The sequence below is a fragment of the Nerophis ophidion genome, linkage group LG21 (assembly GCF_033978795.1).
Source record: "Nerophis ophidion isolate RoL-2023_Sa linkage group LG21, RoL_Noph_v1.0, whole genome shotgun sequence".
In the NCBI taxonomy this organism is placed as follows: Eukaryota; Metazoa; Chordata; class Actinopteri; order Syngnathiformes; family Syngnathidae; genus Nerophis; species Nerophis ophidion.
This window is the reverse complement of record NC_084631.1, coordinates 4,032,124-4,046,174: the sequence shown is the minus strand read 5'-3', so window position 1 is coordinate 4,046,174 and position 14,051 is coordinate 4,032,124. Positions and strand designations below refer to the sequence as shown.

The 14,051-nt window shown below is 38.2% G+C and overlaps 1 protein-coding gene across 1 annotated transcript in view; it reads left to right on the top strand.

Moving 5' to 3' along the window:
- LOC133539598 (steroid 17-alpha-hydroxylase/17,20 lyase) overlaps nucleotides 1-14,051 on the top strand; it is a 42,397-nt gene that overhangs the window by 8,075 nt on the left and 20,271 nt on the right. The window contains exons 3-4 of the mRNA XM_061881627.1: nucleotides 3,912-4,141; nucleotides 9,124-9,210. Of these exons, the coding sequence (XP_061737611.1) occupies nucleotides 3,912-4,141; nucleotides 9,124-9,210 (317 nt within the window). The remainder of the gene's footprint in view (nucleotides 1-3,911; nucleotides 4,142-9,123; nucleotides 9,211-14,051) is intronic.

Sequence of the window (14,051 nt, the reverse complement as noted above, 5' to 3'; positions counted from 1 at the left end):
GTGCCAGCAACTTGGGGGTTGCAGGTTTGATTCCCACTTCCGCCATCCTAGTCACTGCCGTTGTGTCCTTGGGCAAGACACTTTACCCACCTGCTCCCAGTGCCACCCACACTGCTTTAAATGTAACTTAGATATTGGGTTTCACTATGTAAAGCGCTTTGAGTCACTAGAGAAAAGCGCTATATAAATATAATTCACTTCACTTCACTTCACTACAATAGCAAATATTTGTTGTGTATATGTTGAGTATAAATTGTTATACACGTAGTAATTAAATATTGGTTGTGTACATAATGAGTAAGTATTTGTTTGTGTTAGTGTACAAAGTATTTTTTTTTGTGATACTAGTGAGAAAAAATACTTTTGTGTTAGTGCACATCGTAAATATTTGTTGTGCGCATAGAGTTTTTTGTGTACCAAAATGGTAAATATTTGTTGTTTATAGAGTGAGCAAAAATTGTGTACATAGTAAGTACATATTTGTAGTGTGGATGGTTATTAAATATTTATTGTGTTAGCGTACATAGGAAATATTTCTTATGTACATAGTAGTGAGCAAATATTTGTTCTTAGTGTATATAGTAAATATTTTTGTGTATTTTTGTTTGTTGTGTAAAAAAATAGTAAATATTTGTTGCATTAGTGTACATAGTTGGGTTGTCCCGAAACTAATAGTTTGGTAACAGTGCTAAAAGGTATTTCGATAGTATCTATTTTGTGATAATAAAAAATATTGACAAATTCATTGTAGTACTGACAATGTAATACTCTTGTACTTGGTATCGTTAAAGCCATTGTCTGTGTCGATCTTCATTGCATTGGTTTACTTTCAGAAGTGCTAGCATGCTGTTCGTGTTTAGCTATTGTCTCCTCCTATTGTGCGTAGTGAAGCATGTCTAGCTATTCTTTGTCATGCAGGGATGATGTTTGTGAGAAACCTAGTTTACTTGTTGCCATGGCGACGAGAATTAGGGATTTAGAAGTAGCTAAAACATAGCTTCAACTTAATACTTAGTTTTTAAGACAAAATGCGTCCATTCTCCCTTTGCTATCTCTACACTGTTTCTGCTTGTAAATGCTCTGTTTGTGTGCGTTGCCTAATACATTACACAATCAGTCTAACGTATTTTTGTATTCTTCAGAAGCCGTATAGTACCCTTTTTTATTCATTAATACCGCGGTACAACCCTAGTACATAGTAAATATTTTATGTTTATATAGTGAGCAAAAATGGTTGTGTAGATAGTAAGAAAATATTTGTTTGGTGGATGGTTAAATATTTGTTGTGTACATAGTAAATATTTGTTAAATACAAACAAATAAAAATCTGTAGTGTAATGATAATAATAAGTAAATATTTGCTGTGTACGTAATACGCAAATATATGCAGTGTACATAATGAGTAAACATTTGGTGTTAGTAAATATTAGTTGTGTAGAATGTTAGTAATTTTTTTCTTGTGTGCAAAGTTAGTAAATATCTGGTGTGTGTAAAGTCAGTAATTATGTGTTAGTGTACATAGTAAATATTTGTTGTGTACATCGTTAGTACATTTTTCTTGTGTGCAAAGTTAGTAAATATTTGTTTTGTTACTGTAAATAGTAAATATTTGTTGTGTACAATGTTTCAATTTTTTTCTTGCAAATATCTGTAGTGTAATACTAATAATACGTAAATATTTGTTGTGTGCATAATATGCAAATATTTGCTGTGTTACTATAAATAGTAAATATTTGATGTATGCAAAGTTAATAAATATTAGTTGTGTAGAATGTTAGTAATTTTTTTCTTGTGTGCAAAGTTAGTAAATATCTGGTGTGTGTAAAGTCAGTAATTATGTGTTAGTGTACATAGTAAATATTTGTTGTGTACATCGTTAGTAAATTTTTCTTGTGTGCAAAGTTGGTAAATATTTATTTTGTTACTATAAATAGTAAATATTTGTTGTGTACAATGTTTCTATTTTTTTCTTGCATATATCTGTAGTGTAATAATAATAATACATAAATATTTGTTGTGTACATAATACGCAAATATTTGCTTTGTTACTATAAATAGTAAATACTTGATGTCTGCAAAGTTAATAAATATTTGTTGTGTACAATGTTAGTATTTTTTCTTGAGTGCAAAGTTAGTAAATATTTCTGGTTCCTATAAATACTAAATATTTGTTGTGTGCAAAGTTAGTAAATATTTGTCGTGTACGTAATACGCAAATATATGCAGTGTACATAATGAGTAAATAGTGGTGTGCGCAGAGTTGGTAAATATTAGTTGTGTAGAATGTTAGTAATTTTTTTCTTGTGCGCAAAGTTAGTAAATATCTGGTGTGTGTAAAGTCAGTAATTATGTGTTAGTGTACATAGTAAATATTTGTTGTGTACATCGTTAGTACATTTTTCTTGTGTGCAAAGTTGGTAAATATTTGTTTTGTTACTATAAATAGTAAATATTTGTTGTGTACAATGTTTAAATTTTTTTCTTGCAAATATCTGTAGTGTAATAATAATAATACATAAATATTTGTTGTGTGCATAATACGCAAATATTTGCTTTGTTACTATAAATAGTAAATATTTGATGTCTGCAAAGTTAATAAATATTTGTTGTGTACAATGTTGGTATTTTTTCTTGAGTGCAAAGTTAGTAAATATTGTGTACAATTTTAGTAATTTTTTCTTGTGTGCAAAGTTAGTAAATATTGTTTGTGTTACTATAAATAGTAAATATTTAGTCGGTTCAAAGTTAGTAAATATTTGGTGTGTGCAAAGTTAGTAAATATTTGTTTTGTTACTATAAATAGTAAATATTTTGTGTGTGCAAAGTTAGTAAATATTTGTTGTGTTACTATAAATAGAAATATTTGGTGTGCAAAATTAGTAAATATTTGTTATTTGTCACATTCAAATAAGACAACAAGAGAAGTATCTTACACTTCTCTTTTGTAAAGTAAATCTGAACAGCCGATATGGGCGTCTACATCAACTGTATGATTTGCCTGAGAAGCTGGACAGGACAAAAAAAAAAAAAAATATTTGTTGTGTGCAAAGTTAGTAAATATTGTGCACAATGTTAGTAATTTTTTCTTGTGTGCAAAATTAGTAAATATTTGTTGTGTTACTATAAATAGTAAATATTTGGTCTGTGCAAAGTTAGTACATTTTTGTTGTGTACAACATTAATACATTTTTCTTGTGTGCAAAGTTAGTATATATTTGTTGTGTGCATACTGCTTATGGAATTGTTGTGTACATACTGAGTAAATATTTAGTGTGTACACAAATGGCAAAATATGTATAGTGTTGTGTACATAGCAAATATTTGTTGTATGTGTTATTGTCCTAAATTAATCATTTGTAAACCTAAAAATTTATTATTAGCGATGGTTAGTGTGCAAGTACAGTGTGTGCAGAATGGGATGTTGAGCAGTATATATATGTATATTATATATATATATATATATATATATATATATATATATATATATATATACATATCCATCCATCCATTTACTACCGCTTATTCCCCTTTGGGGTCGTGGGGGGGCGCTGGTGCCTATTTCAGCTACAATCGGGCGGAAGGCGGAGTACACCATGGACAAGTCGCCACCTTATCACAGGGCCAACACAGATAGACAACATTCACACTCACATTAACACACTAGGGCCATTTTATTGTTGCCAATCAACATATATACTGTATATATATATACTGTATATATATACTGTATATATATATATATATATATACATAAACACACATATATATATATACATATATATACATATATATATACACATATACATACATACATACATATATATACATACATACACACATACATATATATATATATATACACTAGTACCGTATTTGACAGGTTGTGTTGTAACCTTCAATGTCTCCTTCAGTCTGCACGCAGGCACAGTCGCTCTGCTGCCTCCTCTCGGAGAAAGCCGAGGCCTCCGTGGACTTTTGCCCCGAGCTGACGTGCGCCGTCACCAACGTGGTTTGTTCTTTGTGCTTCAACGACACTTACCGCAGAGGAGACCCCGAGTTCGAGACCATGCTCCATTACAGCAAGGGCATCGTGGACACCGTCGCCAAGGACAGCCTGGTGGACATCTTCCCTTGGTTGCAGGTACACAGCGCCTGGGGGAGGCTCCCTCTTGTGGAGAGACATAGATCTGTTCGGAAAGTCACATTTGAATATTCAAATCCCTCAGGGCAGCATGTTTGCATTTGAGTTGCCATGGCAACTTACAGTCGTGGTCAAAAGTTTACATACTCTTGTGAAGAACATAATGGCTGTCTTGAGTTTACAACAATTTCTACAACTCTTATTTTTTTCTGATAGAGAGATTGGAGCACATACTTGTTGGTCACAAAAAACATTCATGAAGTTTGGGTCTTTTATGAATTTATTATGGGTCTACTGAAAATGTGAGGGTCAAAAGTATACATACAGCAATGTTAATATTTGCTTACATGTCCCTTGGCAAGTTTCACTGCAATAACACATTTTTGGTAGCCATTTTTGACCACTCCTCTTGACAAAATCGGTGCAGTTCAGCTAAATTTGTTGGTTTTCTGACACGGACTTGTTTCTTCAGCATTGTCCACACATTTAAAGGCCTACTGAAATTAGATTTTCTTATTTAAACTGGGATAGCAGTTCCATTCTATGTGTCATACTTGATCAACTCCTGAAAACCAACACCATAATTCCTCCTACACTAAATTTAACACCCTGCACCATGCAGTCCGAATGTACCGTTCTCCATACAACCTCCAGAGCCAGACTGGTCCATCAGATTGCCAGATTAAAAAGCGTGATTTATCACTCCAGAGAAGGCGTGTCCACTGCTCTAGAGTCCAGTGGCAACGTGCTTAACACCACTGCATTCCACGCTTTGCATTGGACTTGTTGATGTATGTCTTAGATGCAGCTGCCCGGCCATGAAAACCCATTCCATGAAGCTCTCTGCGTACTGTACGTGGGCTGATTGGAAGGTCACATGAAGTTTGGAGCTCTGTAGCAACTGACTGTGCAGAAAGTCTTTGCACTGTGCGCTTCAGCATCTGCTGACCCCTCTCTGTTCAAGTCAGTTTACGTGGTCTACCACTTGGTGGCTGACTTGCTGTTGTTCCCAAACTCTTCACTGTTCTTATAATAAAGTTGACTTCGGAATATTTAGGAGCGAGGAAATTTCATGACTGGATTTGTTGCACAGGTGGAATCCTATGACAGTTCCATGCTGGAAATCACTGAGAGCGGCCCATTCTTTCACAAATGTTTGTAGAAACAGTCTCCTTGCCTGAGTGCTTGATTTTTATACACTGGGCCAAGTGATTAGGACATCTGATTCTCATCATTTGGATGGAAAGGCCAAATACTTTTAGCAATATAGTGTATGTACATATGATTTTGTTATTATATTTATTAGCGATGTCCGATAATATCAGACTGCCGATATTATCGGGCGATAAATGCTTTAAAACATGATATCAGAAATGATCGGTATCGGTTTCAAAAAGTAAAATTAATGATTTTTCAAAACGCCGCTGTGTACACAGACATAGGGAGTGGTACAGAGCGCCAATAAACCTTAAAGGCACTGCCTTTGCGTGCCGGCCCAGTCACATAATAACTACGGCTTTTCACACATTTTTCAATGCAAGGCATATTTGATCAACAGCCATACAGGTCACACTGAGGGTGGCTGTATAAACAACTTTAACACTCTTACTAATATGCGCCACACTGTGTAGTCACACCAAACAAGAATGACAAACACATTTCGGAAGAACATCCGCAACCGTAACACAACATAAACACATCCATCCATCCATCCATCCATTTTCTACCGCTTATTCCCTTTTGGGGTCACGGGGGGCGCTGGCGCTTATCTGAGCTACAATCGCAGAACAAATACCCAGGATCCCTTGCAGCACTAACTCTTCCAGGACACGGCAATATACAACACCCGCAACCTCTTACCCCCCCCAACCCCGCCCACCACAACCTCCTCGTAAACTCTCTCAGGGAGAGCGTGTCCAGATTCCAAGCAGCCGTTTTGAGGCATCTAAAAAAAAATAATGCACTTTGTGACTTCAATAACAAATATGGCAGCGCCATGTTGGCATTTTTTTTCCCATAACTTGAGTTGATTTATTTTGGAAAACCTTGTAACATTGTTTAATGGATCCAGCGGGGCATCACAACAAAATTAGGCATAATTATGTCTTAATTCCACGACTGCATATACTGTATCGGTTGATAACGGTATCGGTAATTACAAGGGAGTAGGTTTGATTTTGAGATTGGTGGAGACACAAAAGTGCTCCAAGGCAGCACTCTGAAAGTTTACTTTTTTTTTTTTTTACATTAGCATAATTTCACATCATGCAGATCTTATAGGCTAATGTAACTAAAATGAAACAACTTGGAAGAGTTCTCATCTTTACTCTTTAGTGTAGGGCTGTAGTGCAACTGTGCATCATACTGTCAATCAACATAGCCTACTGTCCATCAACAACATCAGAAATACATTCATGCAATACAACATTGTAAATAAACATAAATGAACTGTGATAAACTTTTCCCCAACTTGTGTTTAAATCACTCACAATTTTTCCCTTCATTTACTTCTTTCTATTGCTGCTTTTGTACTGTAAATATGTTACATGAAACTAAAAAAAATTAAAAAAAATAAAACGGAAAGGTGAAATCCGGCGATCTGATTGGCTGTTAACCGTGGTTTAAATATTGAGCACGGCCACTATTCTAAAGCCTTATCACAGCGTCGGCTATCACTCCACCTCAGGCACGTACGACTGCTATGAATGGAAGTTGTTGTCATGTATCCATGACAACGGACTGTTGCAGTCCGTAGAAAAAGACAGCTGATGTTTTTACGATGTTAAAAAACGGACTAAAGTAGTTGAATTCACACGTTTAAGGTTAACTTTCACCTCCGGGGAGGGTTAACAATGGTAGAGGGGACTGAGCATGGACTTTCACCTGGAAAAAAAGCGGAGGAAAAGACGAGATGCAGTGCTAATTTGGAGCTAACGTCTGGATAGGTGGGACTGTTTTTTCCACAGTGAGGAGTGACAGCGGGGACAGCCAATCCCACGTAAGTTAGCATGAAAGCGGCAACCAATCAGGGAGCGATATTTAGGTTAGAGGCGGGACTTCTAGCAGAGACCGACATTTAACCCTTTCTGTGCCATAATCATTGACTAAACATTACGGGAAGTGCTTGTATTGATAGTGACTACACCAGGGGTGCCCATTACGTCGATGGCGAGCTACCAGTCGACCGCGGGGGGTGTGTCAGTCGATCTCCAGCCAGGCTTTTAAAAAAAATAGACCTAAAAATGAGTGATCATCAATCTTCACCAAGACGTCACTTAAATGACATTCACGGTACCGGAGGGTCTTGTGAGATGACGCTTGCTGCTGCAAGATCATTATTATGAAAATATGACCGAGAGGAAGGCGAGAAACACTTTTTATTTCAACAGACTCTCGCGCCGTACCTTCCGTCAAAACTCTAAAGGCCGACTGCACATTTCCTATCTTCACAATAAAAGGGCTTCACGGTGGCAGAGGGGTTAGTGCGTCTGCCTCACAATACGAAGGTCCTGCAGTCCTGGGTTCAAATCCAGGCTCGGGATCTTTCTGTGTGGAGTTTGCATGTTCTCCCCGTGAATGCGTGGGTTCCCTCCGGGTACTCTGGCTTCCTCCCACTTCCAAAGACATGCACCTGGGGATAGGTTGATTGGCAACACTAAATTGGCCCTAGTGTGTGAATGTGAGTGTGAATGTTGTCTGTCTATCTGTGTTGGCCCTGCGATGAGGTGGCGACTTGTCCAGGGTGTACCCCGCCTTCCGCCCGATTGTAGCTGAGATAGGCGCCAGCGCCCCCCGCGACCCCGAACGGGAATAAGCGGCAGAAAATGGATGGATGGATGGATCACAATAAAAGCCCTGCTTCATGCTGCCTGCGCTAACTAAATACAGAGTCTCGGAAAGCTGGCGTGCACAAGCGATCCCTCAGAAAGCTGGCGTGCACATTACTTGTGCACGCCAGACTCTTATTTTGTTAGCGCAGGCAGCATAAGCAGGGCTTTTATTGTGAAGATAGGAAATGTGCAGTCGGCCTTTAGAGTTTTGACGGAAGGGACGGCGCGAAAGTCTGTTGAAATGAAAAGTGTTTCTCGCCTTCCTCTCGGTCATTTTTTCATAATAATGAACTGGCAGCAGCCAGCGTCATCTCACAAGACCCTCGGGTGCCGTGAATGTCAATCAAGCAAGCTACGGAATTTGCCGCCAATGTTTTTCTTGTAAAGTGTATGGAAGCTGGATGAATTAGATGCCAAAAACCAACCACTTTCATGTGGTATTGTACAGAAAGGACAACTTTTTTTCTCCTCCATTTGAAAATGTGGGCGTTATCATCATTACTGTCTGATTCCAATCAATGCAAGTCATCAGAATCAGGTAATACACCAACTTATATTCTTGTCTTTGTGAAAGAAAGACATCTATATGTGTTACACATGCTTGTATTATCATTAAACACATTTAACTTGTTTACAAAAAGGTCTCTTTCATAAATAAATAAATATAAATGATATATATAAATGAGGTAGATCCCCTCGAGTTGGTCAATTGAAAAGTAGCTCGTTTGCAGAAAAAGTGTGGGCACCCCTGGACTACACAGTAGCGGCTGGATATTGGTAAGGACGTGTCCCTAGCGTCCCTACCCAATTGTACGCCCTTGGGTAATTAAGAGTTGGACAATATCGGAATATCGGTAAAAAAGCCATTATCGGACATCTCTAGTATTCATTTTTAATACATTTGCAGAACTTAAAAAAAAAAAACTAAAAACGTTCACATTGTCATTCTGGGGTTTTGTGTGTAGAATGTTGAGGACAAAAATGAAAGTTTGGAATAAAGCTGTAACATAACAAAATGTGTAAAAAGTGACACGCTGTGAATACTTTCCGGATGCACCGTACCCTTTACAAAGGCACTTTTATAGCGAGGAGTGCTCTGCTAATTGTTCATTGAAGACAACATTTAATTATTTTCAACATCTGGTTTTGCAGATTTTCCCCAATTCCGACCTGCAGCTCCTGAAACAATGTGTTTCTATTCGAGACCAACTTCTATGGAGGAAATATGAAGAACACAAGGTATAGTAGTCGTACAATAAGTACATGTCTGTACACACCCAGGCTCATTAAGCTGAAATTAATTTGGCGGTCCACTTCTTCCCAATACAACATCTATTCACACTTTTTCATTTAACTTATTTTTCGGATTGATTGATTGATTGATACTTTTATTAGTAGATTGCACAGTTCAGTACATATTCCGTACAATTGACCACTAAATGGTAACACCCGAAAAAGTTTTTCAACTTGTTTAAGTTAATCATGGTAGACCGTACACACCACAGCTGGGGAACAGATATTTTTTGGCGGACCCCCATCGGGCCCATTGTTGGGCCGCCAGCGCACTCTCGAGGAACTCAGTGTTAACCAGTTGCAATACACTTTCCCACCACTTGTGGCAGTAATGACATTATCAAACAAAAAGACAAAGTGTGGAGGTATGGTCATGGAGAAGTTTTTTAAGCGCAAAAATCATGACTAAAGTGGTGAAGCTTTAATTTTATTGAAGAAACATATTACTATCATTATTATTAATTTAGTTAGAACAATGAGCACTGTGTAATTGTATGTAAATGTATTTTTCATCAGTTTTTATGAGTCCCTGCTTTTACAGTAAATTTGATTAGTATTTATTTTTGTAATCAGTCTGACCTAAGCCTTGATAATAATCTTTGTGATTACCATAAGTTATTTTTTAATCATTTCACAAGGTTTATCGTGTTAATACAGGGCTGTCAAACTCAAATACAGAGTGGGCCAAAATTCTAACCTGAACAAAGCCGCGGGCCAAAGTTGAACAACAAGGGACCCAAACAAGTTTTGCATTGAATATTGAACAAGCAAGGCTTATATAACTTTATAGTGACATGCAAAATCGAGGTTTGTTGGTAGCGGGGGTGTATGTTGTAGTGTCCCGGAAGAGTTAGTGCTTCAAGTGGTTCTGGGTATTTGTTCTGTTGTGTTGATGTTGTGTCACGTGCGGATGTTCTCCCGAAATGTGTTTGTCATTCTTGTTTGGTGTGGGTTCACAGTGTGGTGCATATTTGTAACAGTGTTAAAGTTGTTTTTAAGGCCACCCTCAGTGTGACCTGTATGGCTGTTGTGATAGCAAAATTACTTATACTTGTTTAAATAGATGATGTTCTTTGAACTGGGTACCAAAAGTTGTTTATTGGGCTCAGGAATGTGACACTTAGCAAGAGATCTATTATCTGATCAAGCTCTGTCTCCTGTGTCTTTGATGTAACATGTGGACTTTAGTTGACCTGGGCATATGTGTCATTTATTCTTGACCCCCAACAGAGCTAAATTGTTCCCCTTTCCTGAGTGACCCCCCTCCTCTGGGCAAACGACACCCTCTCCCCTTCACAGGACTTTGGGTATTCATTGCACTGGTGTACTGTATGTAAATGAGCATGGAGGGTGGGACTTCTGAGAATGTATAATTGTCATGTCAAATTCTAAAGGAGTTAGAACAAGCTGGAACAAATGGATGTGTCGTTCTAATTTGGTCTCGCTTTGCAAAGCTTGCTATTATTTGTTTGTTACTTTAATAAATCATTTTAAAGCTATTTGTCACTAAAGGATCCCACTAAAATTTCCACGACACTGTTGACCAAGTATGCCTTGCATTCACTTGTGTGTGTGTGTGTAGAATCCCCATATATTACGTGACTGGGCCGGCACGCTGATTGTATGGCGGAAAAGCGGACATGACAACCGGTTGTAGAGGACGCTAAAAGCAGTACTTTTAAGGCACGCCGCCGATATTGTTGTCCAAGTGGAAATCGGGAGAAATTCTGTAGAATGGTTGCCCCGGGGCACTGAAATTCAGGAGTCTCCTGGGAAAATCGTGAGGGTTGGCAAGTATTAGAATTAGCAGTGAATGCACCGCCGCTGTATTATTCCGGCGGGCCAGCTCTAATGTTAATTCAATATTGTCTCAAGGGCCAAAATAAATTACATGGCGGGCCAGAGTTTGACACCCATGTGTTAACAGGTAAGTATGTTGGATATAATTAGAGTAGGATTGAAATTAAGACTCAAGAGGAAGATTAATAATTCAGTGTTAATATTTGACTTGGCCCCAGGCCCCTCTGTAGTGGGGAAGTTGGTCCCCGGGGTCAAAACGGTTAAGAAACGCCTGATCTAGACTTGATTGATTGAAACTTTTATTAGTAGATTGCACAGTTCAGTACATATTCCGTACAATTGACCACTAAATGGTAATACCCGGATAAGTTTTTCAACTTGTTTAAGTCGAGGTCCACGTAAATCAATTCCTGGTAACCCCAAAAAGACCCCCCAAAAAAGTGTGTAATTTAACTAAAATTGAATTTAACGTAAGTTATTTTTGTTTTGGTATGACCGTGTCCCTGAAGGTTTGCTAAGATGAGTTTGGAGCCGTGAACTCAAGCCCACTAAACACATTTCTAACCTTCTACCAGAGTCGGTTTATTTTTATAGGAACAAGACGTGATGGACCGAGATAAATACAGGAATGCAGTAGTTATAATAACAAAACTATTTAATATGACTTAAGTACAGTCGCGGTCAAAAGTTTACATACAATTGTGAAGAACATGATGTCATGGCTGTCTTCAGTTTGCAATAATATCTACAACTCTTATCTTTTGTGATTGGAGCACATACTTGTTGGTCACAGAAAACATTTATGAAGTTTGGTTCTTTTATAAATTTATTATGGGTCTACTGAAAATGTGAGGGTCAAAAGTATACATACAGCAATGTTAATATTTGCTAACATGTCCCTTGGCAAGTTTCACTGCAATAAGGCCCTAAAGCTTCTGGTTGAATTTTTGACCACTGCTCTTGACAAAATTGGTGCAGTTCTGCTAAAGCTGTTGGTTTTCTGACATGGACTTGTTTCTTCAGCATTGTCCACACGTTTAAATTTGTTGGTTTGAGGTCATTGTCCTGTTGGAACACCCAACTGCACCCAACAACCAACAATGTGACCAAATCTGCTGGGTCAAAAGTATACATTATATAACATATTGCTGGGTATTGTGGCCAAAAAGCAACATTTTAGTTTCAACTGACATCACATGAACAAAGATAATACCTTCTGGAAAGTTCTGTGGTCAGATGAAACAATAATTGAGCTGTTTGGCCACAATACCTAGCAATATGTTTGGAGGAGAAACGGTGAGGCCTGTAATCCCAGGAACACCATGCCTAGCGTCAAGCATGGTGGTGGTAGTATTATGCTCTGGGCCTGTTTTGCTGCCAATAGAACTGGTGCTTTACAGAGAGTAAATGGGACAATGAAAAAGGAGGATTACCTCCAAATTCTTCAGGACAACCGAAAATCATCAGCCCGGAAGTTTGGTCTTGGGCGCAGTTGGGTGTTCCAACAGGACAATGACCCCAAACACAAGTCGAAAGTGCTAAAGGAATGGCTATATCAGGCTAGAATTAAGGTTTTAGAATGACCATCCCAAAGTCAATCAATCAATCAATCAATGTTTACTTATATAGCCCTAAATCACTAGTGTCTCAAAGGGCTGCACAAACCACTACGACATCCTCGGTAGGCCCACATAAGGGCAAGGAAAACTCACACCCAGTGGGACGTCGGTGACAATGATGACTATGAGAACCTTGGAGAGGAGGAAAGCAATGGATGTCGAGCGGGTCTAACATGATACTGTGAAAGTTCAATCCATAATGGATCCAACACAGTCGCGAGAGTCCAGTCCAAAGCGGATCCACCACAGCAGCGAGAGTCCCGTTCACAGCGGAGCCAGCAGGAAACCATCCCAAGCGGAGGCGGATCAGCAGCGCAGAGATGTCCCCAGCCGATACACAGGCAAGCAGTACATGGCCACCGGATCGGACCGGACCCCCTCCACAAGGGAGAGTGGGACATAGGAGAAAAAGAAAAGAAACGGCAGATCAACTGGTCTAAAAAGGGAGTCTATTTAAAGGCTAGAGTATACAAATGAGTTTTAAGGTGAGACTTAAATGCTTCTACTGAGGTAGCATCTCGAACTGTTACCGGGAGGACATTCCAGAGGACTGGAGCCCGAAATGAAAACGCTCTATAGCCCGCAGACTTTTTTTGGGCTTTGGGAATCACTAATAAGCCGGAGTCTTTTGAAGGCAGATTTCTTGCCGGGACATATGGTACAATACAATCGGCAAGATAGGATGGAGCTAGACCGTGTAGTATTTTATACGTAAGTAGTAAAACCTTAAAGTCACATCTTAAGTGCACAGGAAGCCAGTGCAGGTGAGCCAGTATAGGTATATATGTATGTATATATGTATATAAAGGTATATACAGTATAGGTATATATGTATGTATATATGTATATAAAGGTATATACAGTACAGGTATATATGTATGTATATATGTATATAAAGGTATATACAGTATAGGTATATATGTATGTATATATGTATATAAAGGTATATACAGTACAGGTATATATGTATGTATATATGTATATAAAGGTATATACAGTATAGGTATATATGTAAGTATATATGTATATAAAGGTATATACAGTACAGGCGTAATGTGATCAAACTTCTTGTTCTTGTCAAAAGTCTAGCAGCCACATTTTGTACCAACTGTAATCTTTTAATGCTAGACATGGGGAGACCCCAAAATAATACGCTACAGTAATCGAGGCGAGACGTAACAAACGCATGGATAATGATCTCAGTGTCTTTAGTGGACAGAATGGAGCGAATTTTAGCGATATTACAGAGATGAAAGAAGGCCGTTTAAGTCCTGACTTAAAGGTGTGGAAAATGCTGAAGAAACAAGTCCATATCAAAAAACCAAGAACTTTAGCTGAACTGCACCAATTTTGTCAAGAGGAGTGGTC